The sequence below is a fragment of the Anabrus simplex genome, chromosome 1 (assembly GCF_040414725.1).
Source record: "Anabrus simplex isolate iqAnaSimp1 chromosome 1, ASM4041472v1, whole genome shotgun sequence".
Lineage (NCBI taxonomy): Eukaryota > Metazoa > Arthropoda > Insecta > Orthoptera > Tettigoniidae > Anabrus > Anabrus simplex.
The window spans coordinates 983,284,915-983,312,843 of record NC_090265.1 but is presented as its reverse complement, the minus strand read 5'-3'; the positions used below and the strand labels follow the sequence as shown (position 1 = coordinate 983,312,843).

Genomic DNA, 27,929 nt, shown 5'->3' with positions numbered 1-27,929 from the left:
ATATACAAGCACCAGTGCTTTCTTTTACTTTTCTTTAATAGTTTAAAAGGATATATATATTTCTGTTAGCAGTGACCCCCTCTCTAAAGGTACTGGAGAGTATAGGAAATGTCTAATTGTCCTAGAATCGTAGATGGGAGAATTCTCACATTCACCTCCTCCTCAGAGGTTGGATGAGCGGGTAGAAGGAAGGGCACTCTCTTGCCCATGGGACGAGAAATTATCCCAAAAGGCAGGTGAGCTAAAGGTTAGCCAATGGCATGAGGATGCAGAAAGCAACAAGGAACTACTGCATCAAAGCTCTTCGGATATCCTCTAGTAACACATCATATCTGTGTTCAAACCAAATTCTTCTGTAGATAGTCCCGCATTTGGATCTCCGGGGGGAGGGGCAGTTTTGAACAAAGGTGTGGTTGAGAAGATCGCTTTCAGCAAGAGTATTAAAATATGTACATGGAATGTACGGACACTGGCACAAGCTGGAAGAGTTAACAGTGCAATCCAGGAAATGAAAAGAATGGGGATTAAGATCATGGGAGTGAGTGAAATGCGATGGCTGGGATCAGGTTATTGTAACATTGATGAACACAGAGTATATTATTCCGGAACATCTGATGTGCAGTTCCACGTTGGATTGGGGCTTATAGTATCTAAATCAGTTGCAGTGTGTGTTACTGATTTTGTTGCAATCACCGAGAGACTCATGTTAGTTCAAATAAATGCCAGACCTGCACAAGTGAATAGCATCAAGGTGTATGCTCAAACTACCTATATAGATGGGAGCGACGATGAAGTAGCAGAACTATACTCCCAGATTGGGGATGTCTTGAAAAAAATGATCAAAATGTGATCTCACAATCATAACGGGGGATTTCAATGCCGAAATTGGGAGAGGTTCTGAAGGTGACTTCATAGGCCCATATGGTCTTGGTGAAAGAAATGAAAGAGGGGAACAGCTTAGTACATTTGTTGGGAACATGGATTTGTGATAACAAATACATTATTTACCCTTCCACCCAGACGTCTGTATACCTGGAAGTCACATAGAGACTCACCTGAACATATTGTTAGAAACCAGATTGACTGTATCCAGAGATGTCAACTATTATGATTCAATCGTAGTAATTATGATTCAATCGTAATAATTACGAATTACTCATCATAATTATGCCTTTGCGAATGACACACCACAGATTATGATTTTTTGTTTGATTTTTAAAGGTAAGTGTATGAGTGTTCAGAAAGATACACAAGGAATGCCATTTCACCTTGAGTTCTCAGAATATTCTTTTCGTATTTCTCAGTAATGTTTTATATCCTGCCCTTTCCTGTCCCTCGTTTAAGATTATTTCGAGTTTTCACGTGCCGAACGGAGTGTGTGCCAGAGTCCTGCGGAGCGGCCCAACCCATGAGCTGCTTCGGTGATAAACGGCAATGGGCTTTCCAAAGCTCGAACATACGAAGCCCGTGACGTCATCGCACGGGCCGGGCTGGGCAGCGCTATGTCGTGCGTACGCGGTGAGCCAAGGGCAGCGCTGTGGTAGTACTATGGGCTGACTGCTTCGATGTGTACAGTGTACTGCGTGTTAGCGGAGTGTGTTGTCTTACGTTCGAGTGGAGACGATCAGGTCTGCTGTGCTTTTCTGTTTGACTTCGCCCGTCTATCCTGTTATTGGAAATGAGTGCGGAGTGTGGTTCCAAACGAAAAGAAACCGTGGCAAGAAAACGTGAAGTGAAAGAAAAACTAGAAACCGGACAATACAAGACTTCTGAACCGGACCCTAACCTTAGAAGTCGTATTTGGTCGGTATTCAAGCCTGTTGTTGACAGTGATGGAAGAGACGTTAATTTTGTGTGCTGCACGATCTGCGGTGAACTGTATGTACACACTAAAGGGTTGACAGGCACGTCACACATTTCCCGTCATCCGTGTGTATCTAACAACAAATCATCTCCCGTAAAAGAACATCGTCTTCCTAAACCTGCCCAGGACTTGATTGTTGCTAAATGTGTTGCTTTGTGTGCTCGAGACTTAAGGTCGTATGAGACAGTCGGAGGTGATGGCTTTCTGGATCTCGCTCAGACATTGGTTGACACTGGATCGGTGTATGGAAAGGTATCCGTAACAGATATCATACCTCATCCAACAACCGTCTCCCGACACATAGCAGAAAGTGCTAAACGTCTACGGGATTCAATTATGCCGGAGGTACTCGACCTTATAAGTAGAAGGGAATGCGCAGCCACCACAGATATGTGGACATGTAGCACAAAAAGGAACCATTACTTAACGTGCACGATTTCTTATTTTGTTCAATGGGAACTCAAGTCTCGTGTCTTGTTCACAACCAGGTTTCCAGACGAGCCTAAAACAGGTGATAATATTAAAAGAGAATTGGTGAGACGATTTAGGGTCCTAGGTGTCACCGAGACCATTCTTAAAGACGTGCCTTTTACAACTGATCAGGGTGCCAACATAATTGCCGCACTGCGTGATTATACGAGGCTGAATTGCGCCTGTCATATGCTCAACACGGTGCTACGAAATGTGTTCAATCCTCAGTTTATATCAGTTCGTTGCCCTCACATTGATACCCTTATGTCTGCGACGAAAGGACTTGTTACATACGTAAAACAAAGTGGCCTATTGAACGCTCTTGAAAAATCATTGCAACAATCCAACGACACTCGCTGGAACACTCGTTTAACTATGCTAGAATCTGTGCAATGTCAGTATTCGGCTTTGTGGGAAAAACTAGCTGAAAAAGGACAGACAAATCATATGGATGGAATCGATATCAAGCTGTTGAACGACGTGATCGCACTCCTTCAGGTATGTATTTTGTTATGTAGCCTTCTACATTTTTTTGATTTGCCATTAGTAATACCGGGCAGTTTAAATTGTTTCCATTTGGTGAATTTATTACACATCTTATGTAAGCCTATTTTACAGCCCTTCAAGGAAGCATCAAAAGAATTGGAATGCGAGAAGTCACCCACACTGCACCTTGTCTTACCATGGAAAATGACGCTCCTACAGCATCTGACTCAGGAACCTAATACCGGGGAGGCTTCTGAAATAGAACTTTTGCGGAACCACATCAAATTGTATATGGAAGAGAAGTTCATCATTCACAAGTACCATAAGGTAGCAACGTTTCTGTGGGCACCATTTCGCCATCTGAAAATGATGCCTGACAATGAAAGGTGTGATGTAACAGCGGAGGTAAGGCACGTGATGCACTAATTTGAATATTAACCTATGTGTTCTTCAGGATAGTAGTTTGTTCAAAAATCAGATGTGTAAGTACTTTCTTTGATTCTAACTAATTCCACATTTCTTGCGTGCAAATAGCGTAAGAGTTGATACAATACGTACCAATTCCTACACCTTCTCACCTACTAGCAGCCACTGTTTGCGTAATATTTTTACCTCATACAACGCCCTCTGATGCCGACTTACCGAGCTCGATAGCTGCAGTCGCTTAAGTGCGGCCAGTATCCAGTAATCGGGAGATAGTGGGTTCGAGTCCCACTGTCGGCAGCCCTGAATATGGTTTTCCGTGGTTTCCCATTTTCACACCAGGCAAATGTACCTTAATTAAGGCCACGCCCGCTTCCTTCCGATTCCTAGGCCTTTCCTATCCCATCGTCACCATAAGACCTATCTGTGTCGGTGCGACGTAAAGCAAATGGTAAAAACAAAACGAGATGCCGACTTATATAGCGACTTATTTGATTTTTCTCTTCCTTTTTTTAGGTAAAAAGCCTTATGATGGACGAGACGTTCATGAATGACGACCATTCTAATCTTCCGGGGTCATCAAACTCCACGACTATGCCACAACCTGCCAAAGTAATGAAGTTTGCTTCGTGGGCTGACGTTGATGATGGTCCTACTCCAACAGATGAGCTGGAAAGATATTTAAGGCAAAATTGTGGAATGGAAGAAGATATAGCATCCTACTGGAGAACAAATGGACAAAACTATCCGAAACTTCACCAGATCGCTAAAAAGGTATTATGTATACAAGCGTCAAGTTCAGCTTCAGAGAGGAATTTCAGTTCAGCGGGCTTCATTCTCAACGCACGACGGTCTCATCTACACCCCGACAATGTTGATGCCCTCCTTTTCATTCACAGCAATTCCGCCACCAATTATCAGTGACCAATAAACTACTCACACTAATTAAAAGTAATGTTCAGGTTTGTTTTTGTCGTTGGCATATTGCACGTCATTTCAGTTTGTATTGTAGTATAAGTTACACGCAAATGAGGCCCCATGCTTCGTGTTATTTAGATTCATTTTCAGTTAACTTGTTATCAATTGCAGATGAATATTAGTTTAAAATAAAGTTTGTGTTTGTTTTCAATTATTATTATTATTATTATTATTATTATTATTATTATTATTATTATAGTGCAGGAGAAATATCTACCGTTTAATTTCAAAATGCGATTAGCCTACTTTGCAATATGTTAGTAGCGTACGGAATTCGTACAGTGAATGATCCGCATAGTAGCGTGACGTGAACATTTCGTTGTGCACAGCGCACATGTTATTGTGGAGAACTACTCAAGGTTATTCCCTGGAGCCCGCCCAGTGCGGTGGACTGCGGTGGGCCGTATAAGCCCAGTGCTGTGGGCCAGTACGCTGCCGCGTCAGAAAGAGAAAGGCACTGCACGGGCTGGGCTGCCGGAGCCCGTGGGTTCGAAGTGCTGCGCGGTGGGTCTGGCTGCAGGAGTCTGGTGTGTGCTTCCAGTATTGGAAAACGGCCACCTGTGAAGTGGTATATCTTGATGAGTTGTTGTCTTTGTGTCACATGATCAGACTTTCATGCAAGTATCCGAGTGTTTTTGTCTTTGTTTTGGCAGCAAAGTGGTGGCGGTGGTGACAAAGTCAGTTTCATTGTGAATACTGCGTGCATGACTGTTGAAGTATTTATTGCGATATATGCTAATCGCGTGTTACGAAATGTGAACATTTTGAAATAAACAATGAAGCGATTCCTTGTGCAGGAAATTACGTGTAGTAACATTACTGTGACTGGTGACTCCACGCTGAGTATTAGGCGGCGGGAAATAACCTGACACCCTCAGGGAGCCAACAGCTTCGGGCGGATGAGCTCCTTGAGGAAGGGCGGTGGTCCCTCAGTGGAGGAAATGCCACTGGAATCCACTGAAAATCTGATGTCGGGGAGCAGCGCCATCAGTATCAACTTGATGCACAGAGCAATTCATGTTCGAGATGGGTCAAGAGCGGGGAGCCTCAAGCGTCACCACAGTGACTGGTTTTTCGGTTGTGGTACTGCGGTGTGGAAGAGAGAGGGACCTCACTACAATATTATTCCCATGAACACTATCATGATATCTGCTTTAAATGGATCTAATTTGTCATGCGACCCGGCTGACAGTCGGCATTGTTCTCCCTAGGACCTTTCTAATGGGCGCATCGCCCAGCCATTTTTACTGACTGTCCGGCTGTCATAACCTAGATATCTGCTAGTTACATAATATTTCAAGTTGCTTTACGTCGCACCGACACAGATAGGTCTCACGGCAATGATAGGAAGGTGCTAGTAGTGGGAAGAAAGCGGCCGTGGCCTTAATTAAGGTACAGCCCCAGCATTTACCTGGTGTGAAAATGGGAAACCACGGAAAACCATCTTCAGTGCTGCCGACCCACTATTTCCCGAATGCAGGCGCAGCTACGCGCTCCTAACACCCTCTGTTTACGTAACATTAATACATATTTCTGTCATTGAAATTGTGCAGGCTGCCGAAGACTGACAGATGAAATGATATGATAGTGGAGTGTTGCTGGAATGAAAGATGACAGGGAAAACCGGAGTACCTGGAGAAAAACCTGTCTCGCCTCCACTTTGTCCAGCACAAATCTCACATGGATTTGAACCATGGAACCCAGCGGTCAGAGGCCGGCGCGCTGCTGCCTTACCCGCGGAGGCTACACATATTCCAGTCCTTATGTTTTCCAAATTAAAATGTAAACACTGTAAAACTGTTTATTTAAATGAAAAATCGTCATTATTGTCAGCATAAATGCGCGAGTTACATCGGAGTTCAGCTTATCACGTAGTGGCGTGCACAAGAGGTGTCTGGTTTAGCGTGGAATGGCATGCAATCACTCGATTCCGCGGGACGTAACAAACCCGTCTGGCTCTCCACAGCAACCGAGTGATTATGAACGAGCAATAGAACACTAGAGTTTCAAACTACTCTGTTACATCGTTGTCGTGATAACACTGAAATTGTTCATTTTTGCAGAGCAATGAAGGTGCATCCTCCGCCACAGAGGTCGTACACAGGATTTGATGAGTCAGTGCCCTTTGTATTTGTAGCTGATGAGGGATTTGGTCTTTTCCGTCATATACTGCGATCATATGCGGGCACTTTTCCATAGTGTAAAGAAATGCGTCTTTTAATTATAGACTTTCAACGGCACGCAGGTACTTTGAATGTACCTTTGGAATACTTGCAAACAGATGGTGTATTTTCCATAGACCAGTGAATGTTGACACCACACTAACAGAGGACATAGTGAAAGTGTGTTGTGTTTTGCATAATTTTGTACGAGAGAGGGATGGTGTTCAAATCGAAGATTCTTTGACAGTAGATGGATTGTTTGAAATGGACCCTGCTTCAGGACCTACATCAAGGCTTGCCAGAAATTTATGATACAAGTTTGCCAACTACTTTATCAGTGAGGAAGGTGCAGTTTCATGGCAAATGGATCGTATTTAGAGACATAAGTATTGTGTCTACAGTTCTATACAGATCATAGATGGACACCAAAAATACAATTGTACTTTACATGCATTTCATAATTTTTAATTTGCCAATGGGCTCTTTTTAATTACATTAGTTAAGTAGTGATGATCGTTTATCTTTCATTCTATTGCTATCTTGCTTACCATATAAATCTCCTGCACGATTAAAACTTTTCAGTACAGTAAAAATAATTGAAGCAAGTAATGAATGAAATACTCTTTTCTGAATATACTCGGTAATTTACAGAATTGTCTTGCTAAATTGAGTTTTCTTGCAACAAATTAACAAAAGGTGGTATGTAAAATATAAAGAAAACGCTTACTTATCTCGTTTCTCTCTGCTGGTGTTTTGTCATCAAACTCGAGGAAGAACCTCAATATAATGCTATGCCATGCGTTTCTTCGTTCACTTTTCTATACTCGTCAACTGAAGCGTTCCAAATCGTGGGCTGTTTTTCAACTCCATATATCAGGTCTTCCGTTTCACTTGTTCATCTGTTAATCTAATAAGGCTACTTCTTTCCACGTTTGCACTCATACCTGACAATGAATGCAGTGCTTGTTATTTAAAATAATACTCCGCTGTAAGCTGCTGCCACCGATCGCCGCTACTAGTCGCCTTGTGTGAAAGGACCGTTAGATAGGGAAGAATGGCGGAGTATAGTTCATCGGCTAGATAACTGAATTTTATGATAGTCACGACGCCTCAGTCATGAGGCAAAACGAAGAAGAAGAAGAAGAATACTCAAAAGAATGGCCCTGTTTACTGCATTCCTCAAAATCTCCTTCACACGTGTTTTGTAGTGTGTGTAGCCGCGATTTTTCAGTCGTGCATGGTGGGTGAGACGACTGTCGCAAACACGTGGCTAGCAAAATTCATATGGATACTTAAGCCGAGGGACAGAAACAAGAATTTAACCATTTTTGCTAAATCCTCGGAAGATGAAAGCTCAGTAACAAATGCGGAGTTGTTTACGATTTTTCTTGTTGAACACAACTTGCCTTTAGCCTGCAGTGACCATGCAGAATGTTTATTCAAGAAAATGATTCCCCATTAGAAAATAGCTTTGAAGTACAGTTGTGCGAGAGCAAAAACAGGAGCGCTAGTTAAAAGTTTGCCTTCTACAGTTGAGGGAAAGGTAACAGAGTTAATGAAGTCCCAGCCCTTTTCCCTGGCGACAGATGGCTGTAACAATATGAATGACAAAAAGCTCTACCCATTAGTTGTGATGCTTTTCGATGGGTTATCTACGCAAATTTCAATGATAATTCTTACAATTTGGGAATCCAACGACAGTACAGGCAAAGGAATATTCAATATTTTGGATGATGAACTGAAGAAGAAAGGGATTCCATGGGATAACTACGTAGGTTTTGCATGTGATAACGCAAATACTATGACTGGTATTTCCAAAGGTGTGAGCTCCTTTATTTGTAAAGAAAATCCTAACATTCGTGTGCAAGGCTGTGTTTGTCATCTTCAGTCAATCAGTCAATACCGATCTGCATTTAGGGCAGTCGCCCAGGTGGCAGATTCCCTATCTGTTGCTTTCCTAGCATTTTCCGAAATGATTTCAAAGAAATTGGAAATTTATTGAACATCTCCCTTGGTAAGTTATTCCAATCCCTAACTCCCCTTCCTATAAATGAATATTTGCCCCAGTTTGTCCTCTTGAATTCCAACTTTATCTTCATATTGTGATCTTTCCTACTTTTATAGACGCCATTCAAACCTATTCGTCTACTAATGTCATTCCACGCCATCTCTCCGGTGACAGCTCGGAACATACCACTTAGTCGAGCAGCTCTTCTTCTTTCTCTCAATTCTTCCCAACCCAAACATTGCAACATTTTTGTAACGCTACTCTTTTGTCGGAAATCACCCAGAACAAATCGAGCTGCTTTTCTTTGGATTTTTTCCAGTTCTTGAATCAGGTAATCCTGGTGAGGGTCCCATACACTGGAACCATACTCTAGTTGGGGTCTTACCAGAGACTTATATGCACTCTCCTTTACATCCTTACTACAACCCCTAAACACCCTCATAACCATGTGCAGAGATCGGTACCCATGTGATTACCCCAGTGAAGATCTTTCCTTATATTAACACCTAGATACTTACAATGATCCCCAAAAGGAACTTTCACCCCATCAACGCAGTAATTAAAACTGAGAGGACTTTTCCTATTTGTAAAACTCACAACCTGACTTTTAGCCCCGTTTATCAACATACCATTGCCTGCTGTCCATCTCATAATATTTTCGAGGTCACGTTGCAGTTGCTCACAATCTTGTAACTTATTTATCACACTGTAGAGAATAACATCATCCGCAAAAAGCCTTACCTCCGATTCCACTCCTTTACTCATATCATTTATATATATAAGAAAACATAAAAGTCCGATAACACTGCCCTGAGGAACTCCCCTCTCAACTATTACAGGGTCAGACAAAGCTTCACCTACTCTAACTCTCTGAGATCTATTTTCTAGAAATATAGCAACCCATTCAGTCACTCTTTTGTCTAGTCCAGTTGCACTCATTTTTGCCAGTAGTCTCCCATGATCCACCCTATCAAATGCTTTAGACATGTCAATCGCGATACAGTCCATTTGACCTCCAGAATCCAAGATATCTGCTATATCTTGCTGGAATCCTACAAGTTGAACTTCAGTGGAATAACCTTTCCTAAAACCGAATTGCCTTCTATCGAACCAGTTATTAATTTCACAAACATGTCTAATATAATCAGAAAGAATGCCTTCCCAAAGCTTACATACAATGCATGTCAAACTTACTGGCCTGTAATTTTCAGCTTTATGTCTATCACCCTTTCCTTTATACACAGGGGCTACTATAGCAACTCTCCATTCATCTGGTATAGCTCCTTCGGCCAAACAATAATCAAATAAGTACTTCAGATATGGTACTATATCCCAACCCACTGTCTTTAGTATGTCCCCAGAAATCTGATCAATTCCAGCCGCTTTTCTAGTTTTCAACTTTTGTATCTTATTGTAAATGTCATTGTTATCATACGTAAATTTTATTACTTCTTTGGCCTTAGTCTCTTCCTCTATCTCGACATTATCCTTGTAACCAACAATCTTTACATACTGCTGACTGAATACTTCTGCCTTTTGAAGATCCTCACATACACACTCTCCTTGTTCATTAATTATTCCTGGAATGTCCTTCTTGGAACCTGTTTCTGCCTTAAAATACCTATACATACCCTTCCATTTTTCACTAAAATTTGTATGACTGCCAATTATGCTTGCCATCATGTTATCCTTAGCTGCCTTCTTTGCTAGATTCAATTTTCTAGTAAGTTCCTTCAATTTCTCCTTACTTCCACAGCCATTTCTAACTCTATTTCTTTCCAGTCTGCACCTCCTTCTTAGTCTCTTTATTTCTCTATTATAATAAGGTGGGTCTTTACCATTCCTTACCACCCTTAAAGGTACAAACCTGTTTTCGCATTCCTCAACAATTTCTTTAAACCCATCCCAGAGTCTGTTTACATTTTTATTTACCGTTTTCCACCGATCATAGTTACTTTTTAGAAACTGCCTCATACCTGCTTTATCAGCCATATGGTACTGCCTAACAGTCCTACTTTTAAGACCTTCCTTTTTATCACATTTATTTTTAACTACCACAAAAACAGCTTCATGATCACTAATACCATCTATTACTTCAGTTTCCCTATAGAGCTCATCTGGTTTTATCAGCACGACATCCAGGATATTTTTCCCTCTGGTTGGTTCCATCACTTTCTGAATCAGCTGTCCTTCCCATATTAACTTATTTGCCATTTGTTGGTCATGCTTCCTGTCGTTCGCATTTCCTTCCCAATTGACATCTGGCAAATTCAGATCTCCCGCTACAATCACATTTCTTTCCATGTCGTTTCCCACATAGCTGACTATCCTATCAAATAATTCCGAATCCGCATCAGTGCTACCCTTTCCCGATCTGTACACTCCAAATATATCAAGTTGCCTATTATCTTTAGAAATGAGCCTTACACCTAGAATTTCATGTGTCTCATCTTTAACTTTTTCGTAGCTTACAAATTCTTCTTTCACCAGAATGAAAACTCCCCCTCCCACCTTTCCTATCCTATCTCTACGATACACACTCCAGTGCCGTGAGAAAATTTCTGCATCCATTATATCATTTCTCAGCCATGATTCAACTCCTATTACAATATCTGGTAAATATATATCTATTAAATTACTTAATTCTATTCCTTTCTTTACAATACTTCTACAGTTCAACACTAACAATTTTATGTCATTTAGCTGCTCAAAAGGGGTGCAGTGCTCTTGTAAATGTGAATATTGAACAGTTTTTAATTTATGTTTATTACTATTTGCTGATAATTGATGTTTATTGACTATTTACTGAAGAGTTCAAAGAAGCAAAATGCTTTAAAGGTATGTCAGGAAGTCTTTAGCGAAAAGCCTCACAAAATTTTGAGTATATTTCAACCTGGTGGTTATCTCTTCTACAGTGTGTATCAAGGGTCTTAGAACAGTGGAACTCTTTAAAAATGCTCCTCTGTGAATCAGATTCTGACAAGGTCAACTCAAAATTTCTGAAAGTTAAGGAACAATTTGAAAATCCATCTACTAAGCTTTACCTTTTGTTTCTCAGCTCTGTTCTTCCACTTTCAACTCCTTAAATTTATTCCTCCAACAAGAGACACCACTTATTCATAAACATTCAAAGTTAAATGAATATTTCAGTGACCTTATTGTTTGCTTTGTGAGAGCATCCTCTGTTCCTGAATCCGATACTAATTTGCTTGTTGGTGTCGATAGCTGCAATCACTTAAGTGCGGCCAATATCCATTAATCAGGAGATAGTGGGTTCAAACTCCACTGTCGGCAGCCTTGAAGATGTTTTTCTGTGGTTTCCCATTTTTCACACCAGGCAAATGTTGGGGCTGTACCTTAATTAAGGCCACGGCCGCTTCCTTCCCATTCCTAGGCATTTCTTATCCCATCGTCGCCATAAGACATATCTGTGACGGTGCGACATAAAGCAAAAAAAATAAAAATAAATTGCTTGATGTGAAATTTAGTTCTGCTAAGTTACAGAAAAGTGACAGTGAGTTGGTCATTGGGGCAAACACAAGTGCTTACATAAGGGCAGTTTCTCTAGATGAAACTACGCTGAATAACTTTTATTCCGATGTGAGACTGTTCTATACAAAAACATGCGAGTACATTGTCAGCAAATGGCCAATTAGTGATAAGTTTCTCGAGCATGCTGAAGTTACTGATGTTTTCCAGAGGAAATCCAAAAGTTTCTTATCAGTAGAATTTATGATTGACCGGTTTCCTAAAATTATATCATCAGAAGAAATTGATTCTTTGGAAACCGAGTTTAGTCGTTTCCAGTTTGATGAATTCCCTTTTGGCAAGGATGAAAAGGCCAGCAGACTTTAGTTCGAAATATCGAAGATCACTGATGCTTCTGGTATAAGGAAGCACCCTTCACTGAGTAAGCAAATGACGGCAATTCTTCTAGTACCCTGTAGTAATGCTCCAGTGGAAAGAGTTTCTAGTTTGGTCAGGAGGAACAAGACTGAATTCCGTGCTAATATGAACACCAAACTTAAGTGCTCTGTTAGTGCAGAGGATGCACATAATATCAAAAGAAAAAGCATGTCACCAGTGTACCTTTATGAAACGGGAACTGCAAGCTGCTAAGGGGCAATTACAGTATTCAACAAAAGAAATGATCCTTCAACCTCCACTCAGATAATATGTACTGCAGATCACCTGTTACTTTAGCAGGTAAGAATCATACACTGTTTATATGCTAGTCTTTGGTTGAATTGTATGTTGTTCATTGATTTTTCAATGATATGTAAGTTAGTGAGATCTTGAAAAAAAAAAAAAAAAAAAAAAACCACTACCCCCCGCCCCCAACGCCATAACGGCTGCATTACTGCCTTGCCTTTCTTGAAAGTTGGCATCTCTGTATATCCTAGTAAATGAAAGATACAGGAACAATTGTACTTTTAAAATTAGGTTGAAGTAAACTTTAAAGAAAGTGATTACGGTATATGATTTACGAAAACTTAAACAACCCTCCACAAGAGATCAAGTTGAACTACAACTGAATAACATAATAGCATTGTACCTAATAATTCATGCACTGAAGTGTAAATGAAAAATTAAAATACACAATGGAATTAATTAAAGATGAACATCTGCGAACAAATTTTGTCAAAAAGAATACCTGGATGACTGATGAGATCCTTAAATTAATGGAGAGGAGGAGGATAGCAAATCGTAACACTGATGAATATAAAAACATTAATAAAGAGATCAGGAATAAAATAAGAGAAGCTAAAGAAAACGAAATGCAGGAAAAATGTGCTGAAATAGAAGCATTACAACTAAAACATGACAGTTTCAACATTCATCGTAAAGTTAGGTAGCTGACAGGAAAATTAAAAAAAAAAAAGGATAGCAAACAAGCTGGTAGAGAGTGAAGGAAAAGTCATAGTCGACTTAGAAGAAATCAAACTTACATGGGAGGGATATATAGAACTGTTTCTGGACAACTGACCAGAGCCTCCATAGCTAAACTGTGAAACAGGACCAGATATTCTAGTAGAGGAAGTATGAACAGCAATAAAGGTAATTAAAGATGGCAAAGCCTCAGGCCCAGACAACATAAGTGCAGAATTTTAAAAACTTTTTAATGAAAACAATGTGAAGTGGCCGACTGTAATGGTCAGTGCCATCTATGATTCTGCCAACATTCCGTATGAGGGGCTAAAATCAGAATTTATTGCATTATCGAAAACAACTGGAGCTAAATTATATGGCGATTTCAGAATGACAAGTCTTCTAAGCCATTTGTTGAAACTTTTTCTGAAGGTCATTCACAAACGAATATACAAACTCTGCGAAGATCAAGTTTCACCTACACATTTTGGTTTCCGAAATGCAGTTGGCACACAGGAAGCTCTATTTAGCATTCAGGTACTATTTCAGTGATATAGAGACATAAATTGTGATATTTATGCCTGTTTTCTTGACTGTCAGAAGGTCTTTGATAGAGTGTAACATCACAAGATGATTGAAATATTAAGAAGTATTGGTCTAGATGATGGAGATCTAAGAATCATTGTCATCTTATACTGGAATCAGACTGCTTCTGTTAGACTGGGACAGGAAAATACGGAAGACATACCTACCCAACAGGATGTACGATAGGCTTGTATAATGTCTCCATTGTTGTTTAACATCTATTCAGAATATATCTTCAGGGAAGCACTGGATGATATAGAAATGGGAGTGCTATTAAATGGACAATGGATAAACAACATTCGATATGCAGATGACACTGTAATTTTTGCAGGTAATTTAGAAACTTTACAATATCTCATTGAAAGAGTAGCATTCACTAACCATGAATACGGTCTTGACATTCATATAAAGAAAACCAAAGTTATGATCATAAGTAAAAACTTCATCCCTGCATGTCATCTAGTAATTGACCATAAACCTGTTGAACGAGTCCGGAAATAGACTTATCTTGGCACCATCGTTAATGATCAATGGGATCATTTGGTTGAAGTGAAGTCCCGCATTGGAAAAGCAAGGACTGTGTCCAACAAAATGGGAAAACTGTTTAAAAGTCGTGACTTAACACTAGTTACAAAAATGAGACTTCTTCGCTGCTATGTATTTTCTGTTCTCTGTTACGGTGTTGAAACATGGACTTTAACGAAGTCTCTCAGTAAAATGTTAGAGGCCTTTGAGATGTGGCTATACCAAAGGATGCTAAGAGTGTCATGGGCGGATCATGTCACAAATGCAGAGATCCTTCGAAGAATGAGAAAAGATAAGGAAGTACTGACCGCTGTAAAAATGAGAAAGCTGCAATACCTCGGTCACATCATGAGAAACAGAAGCAGGTACCATCTACTGCAAGAAATCCTGCAAGGAAAGATAACTGGAAAGAGAGGTGTTGGCAGGAGACCAGTCTCCTGGTTAAAAAACCTCAGAGACTGGACTCTCAAGACATCGGCAGAGTTACTCCAGGCAGCTGACAACAAAGAAGACACAGCCAAGATGGTTGCCGACATCCGGAACGGATAGGGACCAGAAGAAGAAGAAGTAGCAGTGACCCACTTTATTTAAATCTTACTATTTCTGTAAAATGCACACGTTGGGCTGAGTGACTCAGACGGTGTGTGACCCCAACTTGGCAGGTTCGGTCTTGGTTCAGTCTGGTGGTATTTGAAGGTGCTCATATACATCAGCCTCGTGTCAGTAGATTTACTGGCGTGTAAAAGAACTCTTGTGGGACTAAATTCCGACACCTCTGAATTTCCAGAAACCATAAAGTAGTTAGTGGGACGTAATGCAAATAACACTATTATTATTAAATTGCACACTAATGGAACACAACATGTTTTGTTTGCAGATGAAATGTTCAGAAAAGTTTCAAGTTGATCAACAGATGTTCCGTTTCACACATTGCAAAAATAAAACAATGAAAGTAAACTGAAATGCAATGTGTCCAAACATTTATTACCACAACACCAGCTAAGCCAGGCCCAGAGCAGGTTTTTATGGATATATGTGATGCTCTTCAAAAACTGACAAATCCCATATTGAAATAATTTTTTTAGAGAAGTATGCACAACATATCCCAGATCCAGCAACTTGAAGAAAAGAAATATTTTCCAATATCATATGCACAGGTACATAAAATTTGATTTTTATTAATTTATTTACAGTACGTTTTCAGTGGTGCCAACTATTACGGATTGTCCGTAAAGATTACGGATTTCACCTCACGATTACGGAATTACGGTCAAAGGGGAAATTATTACGGAAAAGCTGACATTATCAGGAAAAATAATTTTCAGCGGGAAGAAAGAAAAGAAGGAAAAAGGCTCGAAAGGATTGAACATTTCTCCTAAATCGTCCTCATTTCAATGCTTGTGAGTTGACAATGATACTTATTCGATCGTGATTTCCTTTTGCTACCCATAAGCGTTGTAAAATTCATTGTGAATGAAGGAGCTCAAGCGCTGCTCTTCTCCACTATAAATCGTTCAGTAATGTTGTATTTGCTGTGTTAAGTGCACTGACAGTTGACAGAAAGATTGAGAAAGAAGTGAGACCTACATTAAGCACATCTGCACTGGAACCGCTTATGGTTCAGAAAGAAGTAAGTATAAATAACCACCTAATCGATACTTTATTAATGCCTCAGGCAAAATTGAATAAAATTAAAACTTACAGGACATGTTTCGACCACGTAGTGGTCCTCTTCAGCTGTATAAATAAAGAACTGAAAAGAAAAACATTGACAATAAGCACAAATAAAAGTTCTTTGGAGACTCCTTTGATAAAAATGGAGGTCGTCAGAATAGGTCATCTTGCCTTTCGTTCTTGTTTGGAAAAGATGTTTATTCTGCGCTGTCTAGAGGGTCTGTCTTTGAGCGCGACCTGGTGAAGTAACGATGTGATACAGTTTGACAGTTCATGGAAAGCTCTGGAGAGAAGGGAAGTAGAGTTTCATCGTCATCTAAAATAACATGTGAGGGAGGATGGAGATTGGGCTGTGCTTCTGCGATGTCGTGTTTGATTATATCTCTTGTTCGTCTAGTCTGTTTCATGTCTACCCATTCTAAGTATTTGCTAATATTCTCATATAAGATGTTTTTATGCTCGTTTTCGTTGAGATTCTCTTCACAGTTTTCCAATTTATCAAGAACGACGTGGATGTTTTTCAGGTTGTTCATAAGATTACCTTTATTAATCATACAGATAATTTGAAGGTCCTGTTTTATATTGGTGAATTTGTGGTTGGACTCTTTCATATGGGATCCCATGGCAGAGAATCTTTTGTATCTTTCAGCATTGACGTGTTCTTGATATCTAATTGAGAAGTTCCTTCCAGATTGTCCCACGTAAGTTTTTTTACATTGAGCACAAGTCAGCTTATAAATACCCGATTCCTGGAATTCGTCATCTTTAAGTTTATTAGCTTTATTATGACTAAAGAACCTATGTTTCGTGTTGTTGTTTGTAGAGAAGGCTACCTTGGTATTGTGTTTCTTGAATAAGTTGGTGATTTCGTAAATCTTCGGGTTATTAAAGGTGAATTTTACATATCCTTTTTCTTTTTCTGAATGCTGTTTAAGTTTAATTTGTTGTTGGTATTTGCATTTAGTGATGATTTTATTGATGAATTTCAAACTGAAACCATTATGTAGAGCCTGTTGACGAATGAAAGAAAGTTCCTTTTTTCTGTCTGTTTCTGTTAGCGGAATTTCAAAGGCTCTGTTGACGAAACTATAATAAGCTGATTTCTTTTGCGAGATGGGATGTAAAGAATCACTTTTGATTGTAGTCGGGGTAAAAGTGGGTTTCCTGTATATTTAAAATTGGAAATGGTTGTCTTTACGAATTGTTTGGATATCCAGAAAATTGAGTATGCCTTTCTCTTCTTCTTCGGCAGGAAACATTACGAACATCTATCTTAATCTGAAGATGAAACTTGCAAAAGTAAGCACAGATATATATTTCCTTAAAGAATGTCTAAACAATAATCTAATTCCTAAATTCTTAAAAGGGGCACAAAGAAACAACATACGCTCAGTTTTCCAAATTTCCACACAAAGAACAGTTAACCGCATATGGCTTAAACGAGAAATTAAATTTATGTATAGGAAGAAATCCTTCCTCAACCAGGAGCTTTACCTAGCGCACCTTTCTGCTTCTAGTAACTTAGTTCCGCTAGAATGAGATTCTGTACAAAAATACGGCAGAGATAAAGTTGAAATTCTAATAAACAAGAAACGTACAACTTTGAATAAGAAGTTAGAAAATTTAAAAAACAATCCCCCAACAAATCTAAATAAGCATCAACCTAAATCTTCTTTTAATTGTGAAGAATTCCCACCCCCCGTCATGAACTTGTCGAACACGACGTTTACAGAACAAGAATTACAATTATTAAGCAAAGGGCCTAATCACAATTGGCATAGTTTCAATAACAGACAAGTATTAATACAAACTTTAGCAGAAACAGAGACAGCCATACAAACCCTTCCAGTCGACATTCAGAATGACGTACGGTACGAAGCAAAGAAAAAAATTCCCTCCTTAATTAGAGGGTTACTAACCAATTCCACAAACACTAAAATCGAGAAGGATCTTCAGCGTAAAATTAGACAAAGTGATGTAGTGATAACGAAAGCTGATAAAGGTGGAACAGTAGTAATATTAAATGAAACCGAATACATCAATAAAACAGAAACTTTTTTCACTAACAACAAATTTAAGGTAATTGAGAAAGACCCCACCCTAAAAATTCAAAAGAATTTGAAAGGGATACTGAAGCAAAGCTCCTTCCTTTTTAACGACCAAGATATTCAAAAACTCATTAATATGAATCCAGGACTTCCTAAAGCAAGAGCTATGCCTAAATTACATAAAAAGGATGCACCTATGAGACCTATAATTAATTTTCGGAGAAGCCCCACATACAAAATATCCCAATTTATTCATAGGTTCTTAACTCATAACTGCGTATTTTATACCAAATCTTCGATAAAAAACTCCAAAGAGTTCTGCATTGCTATTAAAGATTTCAAGTTAACTTCATCTCATGTAACAAGTTCCTTCGACATCAAGGACATGTACACGAACATTCCTATTAAGAACACCATTGAGATTATAAAGACGAATTTATTAATTCACAAACGTATCAGTATACCTGAAATAGAAAACTTCATTACTATCTTGGAATTCGTTTTGAACCACAATTTCTTCTCTTTTAATAATAAAATATATCAGCAAGATGGACTTCCAATGGGAGCGCCGGCTTCTGGAATTTTAGCTAACATTTACGTCGACTTTTTGGAACACACTCAGATAGTAGGTCACATTAAAGGACTCGATCTCTGGCTTCGATATGTTGATGATACCTATGCCATAATTAACAAGGAAATAAATGATAGTCACAATATCCTTAATACTTTGAATAATTTAGACCCAAACATAAAATTTACAGCTGAAGAAGAAGAGAAAGGCATACTCAATTTTCTGGATATCCAAACAATTCGTAAAGACAACCATTTCCAATTTAAAATATACAGGAAACCCACTTTTACCCCGACTACAATCAAAAGTGATTCTTTACATCCCATCTCGCAAAAGAAATCAGCTTATTATAGTTTCGTCAACAGAACCTTTGAAATTCCGCTAACAGAAACAGACAGAAAAAAGGAACTTTCTTTCATTCGTCAACAGGCTCTACATAATGGTTTCAGTTTGAAATTCATCAATAAAATCATCACTAAATGCAAATACCAACAACAAATTAAACTTAAACAGCATTCAGAAAAAGAAAAAGGATATGTAAAATTCACCTTTAATAACCCGAAGATTTACGAAATCACCAACTTATTCAAGAAACACAATACCAAGGTAGCCTTCTCTACAAACAACAACACGAAACATAGGTTCTTTAGTCATAATAAAGCTAATAAACTTAAAGATGACGAATTCCAGGAATCGGGTATTTATAAGCTGACTTGTGCTCAATGTAAAAAAACTTACGTGGGACAATCTGGAAGGAACTTCTCAATTAGATATCAAGAACACGTCAATGCTGAAAGATACAAAAGATTCTCTGCCATGGGATCCCATATGAAAGAGTCCAACCACAAATTCACCAATATAAAACAGGACCTTCAAATTATCTGTATGATTAATAAAGGTAATCTTATGAACAACCTGGAAAACATCCACATCGTTCTTGATAAATTGGAAAACGGTGAAGAGAATCTCAACGAAAACAACGAGCATAAAAACATCTTATATGAGAATATTAGCAAATACTTAGAATGGGTAGACATGAAACAGACTAGACGAACAAGAGATATAATCAAACACGACATCGCAGAAGCACAGCCCAATCTCCCTCCTCCCTCACATGTTATTTTAGATGACGATGAAACTCTACTTCCCTTCTCTCCAGAGCTTTCCATGAACTGTCAAACTGTATCACATCGTTACTTCACCAGGTCGCGCTCAAAGACAGACCCTCTAGACAGCGCAGAATAAACATCTTTTCCAAACAAGAACGAAAGGCAAGATGACCTATTCTGACGACCTCCATTTTTATCAAAGGAGTCTCCAAAGAACTTTTATTTGTGCTTATTGTCAATGTTTTTCTTTTCAGTTCTTTATTTATACAGCTGAAGAGGACCACTAAGTGGTCGAAACATGTCCTGTAAGTTTTAATTTTATTCAATTTTGCCTGAGGCATTAATAAAGTATCGATTAGGTGGTTATTTATACTTACTTCTTGATTAAACATCGATACGGTCATGAAATGGACAACTTGTAATATGGTTCAGAAGACGAAAATGCCATCAGAGTGGGAAGGATGCTTCAAGAAAACCTACACTGAAAAGCTGCTGTTGCGTGAGAAACAAACTACAAGGAATGTTTTATCACATAACTAACAGGTTGTGTGCAAATGTTATTGTGTAATATGATATACTTTCAGATAGATTGCTAGAGGGAAGGGCAAAAGGGGTGTCATTATCAAGAAGGGAGGAGGATGCTTTGGTTTTGACTCGAAATTTTTCTCGGGGGCGAAGGGCGATTACTGATAATCCACTTCAAAGGTTGGCACCTCTGTGTTTTACATGATCTACAGTTAATGTTATTTGGAAATGTGAAATTCATTTTTGAAAAGAGGTAACTTCAAAGCATGAATAGTATTTTACTTATGATTTTGCAAAGTAGATTTTTAGATGGAATTCAAAACAACTTGGAAGATTCAAACATACGGGCTTCTGTGGATGAAACTATGGACTCAACAGGTTGAGATGTTGTCAGTTTGAAAGTTGCAAAGTTAAGTGAGAATGGACCTGGTCAAGCTCGTCTTGTGTGCTGCAAAGTTCTACAAAAAAAAAAAAAAAATTCAATTCCGAACTTTTTCGACAAAGGAATGCGTGAGCAGTTGCTTTAATTTTAGTAAATGATCATACAAAATTTTGTACATCGCGTTTTAAAATGTAAATTAATTCTAATACTTGTACTGATATTTCAGGGATTTTGTAGCCACATACGTTAGATAAGAAAAGGTTTCTTCTACAATTGAGTGATTGATAAGAAAAGGGTTCTTCTACAATTGAGTGATTGATAAGAAAAGGGTTCTTCTACAATTGAGTGATGCTGCGCCATACATGGTAAAGACTGGAAAGGCCCTTAAAGTATTTTACACCAATTTGAAGCATGTTACATGTTTCACCCATACGGTGCATCGTGTGGCAGAAACAATACATCCTACGTATGAGAACTTGAATACAATGATTTCTTCCAAAAAGAAGGTAAATAAATGCATCGTGTTGAATATTACTTAAATTGTGTACTGAAAAGTGATAATTATATATTCTAAATAATATACTGACACAATATTTTCATACTGAAGATATTCCTGAAAGCTCCTGGTTGTATTTCTGCAAACAGAGGGAGCTTGCCAGATTTGCCTTCGCCACCACAGCCTATTCTAATGAGATGGGGTACCTGGCTAAATGCTGCAATAATTTTGTAGTAGTTAGTGATTGTGTTGAATTTACCACCAATGAACTTAATGTCACTGATTAGGTATAATACCACTTAATTGAATTAATTTTTTCTGGCTTTAGGTCGTGAACATTTTTCCAGTAGAGGACGTTGCTTGCATTAAAGATGCACAAGTGGAATTCAGTAAAAAGAATGTGTGCAACAAGACTTAATGTATATAAAATCAAGTGTTAGCAAATTGCCTGCTGCGATAACAAAGTTGGAAGCTCTAGGTCTACCCCTCGTTGAATCTTTAGTAGTTATTGAAGACATCAGATGTGCCTGCAATCATCGCACGGAGAACTAGCTGCAGCAGCTAAAGCTGAACAAAGTGATCTGTTCAAATCCTGATTTTGAATTCGTCAAGCTTATAAGACTTATTGTGTGGTGAGAATGCAAAAGACGTACAATTTGACCTCACTTCATCCCAAGTGTCTTCATTTAAATATGCACCTGCCACTTCTTGCAACGTTGTAACTTTTCTGTTTTTAAGAATGTGCTGATAGATAAACAGATGAGGTTAAATCAAGACAGTTTGAAGAAATTAGTTGAACAATGTTTCAAAAGGAGCTGAAAATGTAATTGTGTTGAACTGAATTTTGATCGTGCATATTTTCTAGTTTTATGCATATTTTCTAATTTTTGTGGATGTTTTCCTATGCATGCATTTGCATGCATATTTTGAGATCTGGTAGTGTATGTATATCTGGGCTTTTATCATTACATTCATTCTTTCCCCTCTGTAATCTTCCCTTACTGCCTTTACAGTGTCATCCATCTTCATTATGAACAGTAAAGATGACAGCACACTCCCTTGTTTTAGCCTATTATCAATTCCAAACTATTCTCTTCTACCCACTATTGTCTTCATATAGCTGCAACCAACAGTTATCATATATTGCTTTTACCATTGTTATTACAACCTGTGTCAGAAAAGTTTGGTGAATGGTCTCATGAAATAAAGGCAACGTAAGTTACACACAAAACTCCTTTACTGGCCTTCAAAGTAATCTCTGTTAGCTACAACACTTTTGACATCAACTGTAAAGCTGCTGGAAGCTGGCAGCAAACGCTTCTTTTGGAATATCCTGGAGAACCCTTGTCACATGTTGTTGGATACCTGCTACACTGTTGAACCGGTGGCCTTTCAGGGCTAATTTAAGACGGGGGAACAAAAAAGATCTTTTTTTTTTTTTTTTTTGCTAGGGGCTTTACGTCGCACCGACACAGATAGGTCTTATGGCGACGATCAAAAAAGATCTGCCACGCCAAATCCAGAGAATACGGAGGGTGTGGAAGAACAGTCACCTGGCGTTTAGCGAGAAACTGGGTCATGCGGATCGCGGTGTGCGGACGGGCATTGTCGTGGAGGAGCTTCCACTGTCCACTCCGGTACAGTTCAGGCCGAACCCGTCTGATGCGTTGCAGTAGCCGTTTCAAAACTCCCTTGTAGAATTCTGCGTTGACAGGTGTATCCTGGGGTACAAATTCATGATGAATGACACCATTGCTGTCGAAAAAGGTGATCAGCATTGTCTTAATCTTGAACTTTTTGTGCCAACTTACCTTGGGAGGCAGAGAAGACGCTGAACACCACGCCATTGGCTGTCTCTTGGTCTCCAGATCATACTGGTAGCACCACGACTCATCTCCTGTAATGATGGTTTTCAGCACCTCCGGATTTTGGTCACAAACGTCAATGAAATCTCCCGACGTTTCCATCCGAGTTTTGCTTCTGCTCGTCTGTCAGGTTGCGCAGTACAGACCGGGCACAAATCTTCCGCTTTTTCAAATGTTCGTGAACAATGATCCTTACACTGTCCTTGCCTACACCCACTTCATCTGCTATCATTCGCAAGCATCTGTCGCACTCGTTCAATGTTGTATGGAGATGTGCTTGTGATTGGTCGACCCGAATGCGTCTTGTCCTCAACACCTTCCTTTCCATCTCGAAAGCATTTAAACCAGTCAAACTCCAAAAACCGTAAAAGTAGTTAGTGGGACGTAAAGCAAATAACATTAAACCAGTCAAAAACGCACTTTTTACTCACTGCTTGAGCGTGGAAAACTTGCACTAACATTGCATGTGTTTCCGTTGCCATTTTGCCTAGGTGGAAGCAAAACTTCATGTTAACGCGTTGCTCTGTTTTGCACTCCATTGTGCAATGACACGAGTCCTCACACTGACTCCATGCGATGTGTTGCAGCATTCAACTCCGTTTAACTGTGTTGAGTTGACCAATAGGGGGCACTTGGTGTCATGTCTCGCAATGCGTATGTGCGACCGCATCGTCTGAACTAGCATGGTGTACAACCTGGGCGACCATTCACCAAACTCTTCAGACTCAGGTTTTAGTTCATTGCTGTGCCCCTATGTTTCATGCTTTCCCAGACTTTTGTTCTAGGGATGCTGTCATATGCCTTTTCTAAGTCTATAAAAGTCATTACTGCCATATTTACACGTGTATAGACCCCACTTTTCATATTAGAATTTTGAGACAAATATCTGGGGTGGGGCTTATACTCGGAACAAAGAAATTACCTGAATCATTACATTTGCTGAATTACTGATCACTTACTAATACTTTGGTCATCGCTAGATTCACATTCAGTGTCTGATGTAGGCTACACCACACAGCGTCATCTTCCGTTCTGTCCATTGCATTAGAAATTGATGTCACCGTGAAACTTTTGTGAACCCTGTCTGGAGATACTTATTTCCATGCTGCAGCAATCCATTCACATGTCTGTGAAAGGGAAGCTCTCTTAAGGCGTCTAGTTGGGGTCTTTTCTGCTGCGCTGCTTATTCGGTTACGGTACGGTAGTCTCAAATTTGCCTTGAATGGGCAGTTGATAGAAACATAGAGGAGTTGCAACATTCCACTAAGAATTCCACTTTTCTTGCCGAGACTTCTCCTTAACACCGTCTAATGTAGCAAAGGCTTTTCAGTCTGTCAAACACATAGCAAATACAATGTAAATTAAAACACTAAAAGCATATCTGTAAAACACACACTAACATACAAAGAATGACATGTTTCGTTCTACAAGAACATCCTCAGATTCTATCAAATCACTTAAAATAAGCTTATATATGTACAGTATTGTTTACGTAGCGTAAACTTGTCAATGATAGAGAGATAAGTGATAACATGAAACAGTAATGACAAAAAATAAATTATATACAATTATAATATAGTGAAAAACTTACGTATTTTTCTAGACTGCCGATGTTAAGTCTGTTGTCACCAAACACTATTTCAGGACTGTGGTCATGGAAAGTTTGTGGTGAGCCACGCTGTGCGTGGAGAGGGGAGGGCAGGACAGGGAGGGGCCTAGTAGATCGATGTGGATCTCTCCTATTGGATGATAAAATCGGGTAGACTATAGAGTGGAGAGGGGGGGGGAGAGATGTAGGGCGGAGCGGCTGGAGCGCTGTGGAACTTTCCATCAACATTGGAGGGGGGGGGGGAGAGATGTTATTGACCTATTTCATGTTAATTGTACCTGTATGTAATATGGATGAATGTAATTATTATAATTTTTATTATTTATAATAGGAGAATGAAGTACGGAACGGTATTATTATTATTATTATTATTATTATTATTATTATTATTATTATTATTATTATTATTATTATTATTATTATTATTATTATTATTATGAAAAAAGCAATTCACCTTCCGTCAACATTGGAGAGGGGAGAGAAGTTATTGACCTTTTCCATGCGAATGTACCTTTATGTAATATGGATGAATGCAAATTAATAATTTTTAGTTGAATAAAGTAAGGGACGTTATTATTATTATTATTATTATTATTATTATTATTATTATTTACGATAGAAGCAATTTAAGGAGTAGGTGTTGTCAGATATTATGCGAGTAGAGCAAATAGGGGGGAATTATTTAAATGTGTATTATTATTATTATTATTATTATTTACGATAGAAGCAATTTAAGGAGTATGTGTTGTTAGATATTATGTGAGTAGAGCGAATAGGGGGGAATTATTTAAATGTGTATGCTCATTCAGGTTATTGGCATTAGTATTTTTTGCGACGTAAATTTCTATTGCTTCTTTTATATTCAAAGATTTACTTTTATTTTCGAAGTGTAAAATTTTTAGATCAGTGTTGATGTCTGTGAAATGGTGTGAACAGTCGTAGATGTGCTCCCCGAAGGCTGAATGCCGATTATATCTGATCGCGTTTTTGTGTTCTTTGTATCTTGTATGGAAATTACGTTTTGTTTGACCTATGTATGTGGCGTTGCAGTTAGGTTCTTGGCACTTGAGTTCATACACTCCTGACTTTGAGAAAGGGTCCTTTTTATTTAAGTTGCACCTGCTGAAGTGTCTCTGTAGTGTGTTATTCGTTCGAAAAGCTACTTTTAAACCTTGTTTCTTGAAAATGTTAGCTACTTTGTATGTGTTATTGTTAACATAGTTGAGAACCACGTAGTTTTCTTTGTCGTGTGTGGTGCTTTCCCGGCGACTTATCTTATGTTTATTTAAAAGTTTATCCACTGTGCCTGGAGGATGGTTGTTTTCTTTCGCGATTTGTTTAATTATTTGCATTTCTTCATTGAAATCTGTTGTGCTCATTGGTATGGAAATAGCTCTATGTATCATTGTATTCAGTCCTGCTATTTTGTGTGTGTATGGGTGGTTCGAGTTGTTGTCAATAGTGTGTGACGTCTGAGTGGGCTTTCTGTATACCTTGTAAGATAGGTTGTCATTATTCCTGTTGATTGTGATGTCTAAATAGTTTATTTTCTTGTTATTTTCTGGTTCCATTGTGAAGCTGATGGATTTGTGTAAAGAATTTAGAGTGTTTAATAACTGGTCTGCATTAGTGACGTCATTATCATATATGCATATGACGTCATCCACAAATCTGCTCCAATGTAAGATTCCTTTTGAAAGCTGGCCCATTAAGAACATGTTTTCGAAGTTATTGAGAAAAATGTTTGCTATTATACCTGATAACGGTGAGCCCATGGCTAGCCCTTCTGTTTGGCAATAGATTTTGTCGTTAAATGCAAAGCAATTTTGGTGTAGTGTTGTTCTAAGAAGGTTAATAATTTCTTTGGTTTCTTGTAGAGAGGTGTTTTCCTTAAGAAGGTTTTCGATAATTTTAATGGATTCATCTATTGGTATGTTGGTGTACATGTTAGTGATGTCAAAGGATATCATACGTGTGCTCTCTGTTATTTTAAGTTTATTTAATTCTTTAATTAGTTCTAGGCTGTTTTTAATTGATCTGTCTCCTTTAAGTGAAATTTTCTCTTTTAGAATGATGTTTAGTTGTTTGCTTACATTGTAACTTGGCGCACCTTTAAAATTTACTATTGGTCTAATGGGACAAAGCTCTTTGTGTATTTTGGGCAGGGCTCTTAGTGTGGGGAGTTTAGGATTTTTGATTATGAGGCTTTCTTTTTCTTGTTTTGTGAAAATTAAGTCTGTTTCCTTGATAGCTTGCTTTATTTGGTTTTGAAATTTATTTGTAGGGTCGCGTTGCAATTCTTGAATACCGTTGTTGTTGATGAATTCTATTGTTTTTTCTATGTATTCGTCTTTCTTCATTATGACTGTTGTGTTACCTTTATCCGCTTTCGTGATGATAAGGTTGTCGTTTTTAATTTTGTTCTTAACTGTTTTCATTGCCGAGTATTGAGTGGCGTAATTCGGTTGCTTAGTGGAATTTTCATGTGCGATTATTTTTAGGGCTTCGTTGGTGGCTACGTTTTTTATTATTTCTCTTTGTGGAGAGGGTATTTTGTCGCAGGCAATTTCTACGTCAGTGATGAGCTGTTTTATGTTGTTTTCGTTATGACGTTCCTGGCAGTTGAATTTGAGACCTTTCTCTAGCAGATCTATTTCATTCTTTGAAAAGGTAGTGTCTGATCTGTTAATTAATCTAGGGTGAAAATTCGCGAGTTTGCTGTGCTTAGCGTTTTCTGGACTTTTCTGTTTAATCATTAGGTTACGTATTTATTGTCAATAACTTTCTGTTTCCGGATTGCTTCCTTTTTAATGTAATCGTGTAAAAAGTTGGAATAGGATGTCCATTGTGTGCGGTGCCAGAAGTTGCTTAGGTTTAAATGGATGCGTAGAATTTGTTTATTGATTTGCTGTTTCTTTATGTACGCGAATTTGATTTCGTTTCTGATCCATAGTAACTGTGATTGAGATGTTGATATTTTAGCCGAAGTTGTTGTGGGTTTAGCTTTTATGGGTATGTACTTAGGAACGAGCTCTAATTCTAGACATTTCTTATTAATACACAAAATACACAAAGAGCTTTGTCCCATTAGACCAATAGTAAATTTTAAAGGTGCGCCAAGTTACAATGTAAGCAAACAACTAAACATCATTCTAAAAGAGAAAATTTCACTTAAAGGAGACAGATCAATTAAAAACAGCCTAGAACTAATTAAAGAATTAAATAAACTTAAAATAACAGAGAGCACACGTATGATATCCTTTGACATCACTAACATGT

The 27,929-nt window shown here is 38.5% G+C and overlaps 2 protein-coding genes across 4 annotated transcripts in view; both read left to right on the top strand.

The window, feature by feature from the left end:
- MED6 (mediator complex subunit 6) overlaps positions 1 to 27,929 on the top strand; it is a 99,736-nt gene that overhangs the window by 32,629 nt on the left and 39,178 nt on the right. The window lies entirely within an intron of this gene.
- On the top strand, positions 2,613 to 4,211 carry LOC137496999 (E3 SUMO-protein ligase ZBED1-like). Of its 2 annotated transcripts, XM_068225322.1 has the most exons (3): positions 2,613 to 2,833; positions 2,954 to 3,226; positions 3,761 to 4,211. In XM_068225322.1, the coding sequence occupies exons 1-3, from the start codon at positions 2,711 to 2,713 to the stop codon at positions 4,166 to 4,168; spliced, it is 804 nt and encodes a 267-aa protein (XP_068081423.1). In that variant the 5' UTR covers positions 2,613 to 2,710; the 3' UTR covers positions 4,169 to 4,211. The 2 variants fall into 2 exon arrangements, with proteins under 2 accessions (XP_068081423.1, XP_068081422.1); XM_068225321.1 differs by having other exon boundaries at positions 2,613 to 3,226.

Bases quoted from the DNA above. Each gene is read 5' to 3' on its own strand.
- LOC137496999 (XM_068225321.1), top strand. From the start codon at position 2,711: ATGCTAGAATCTGTGCAATGTCAGTATTCGGCTTTGTGGGAAAAACTA. The intron at 3,227-3,760 runs GTAAGGCACGTG...TCCTTTTTTTAG, and splicing joins GGTGTGATGTAACAGCGGAG to GTAAAAAGCCTTATGATGGA.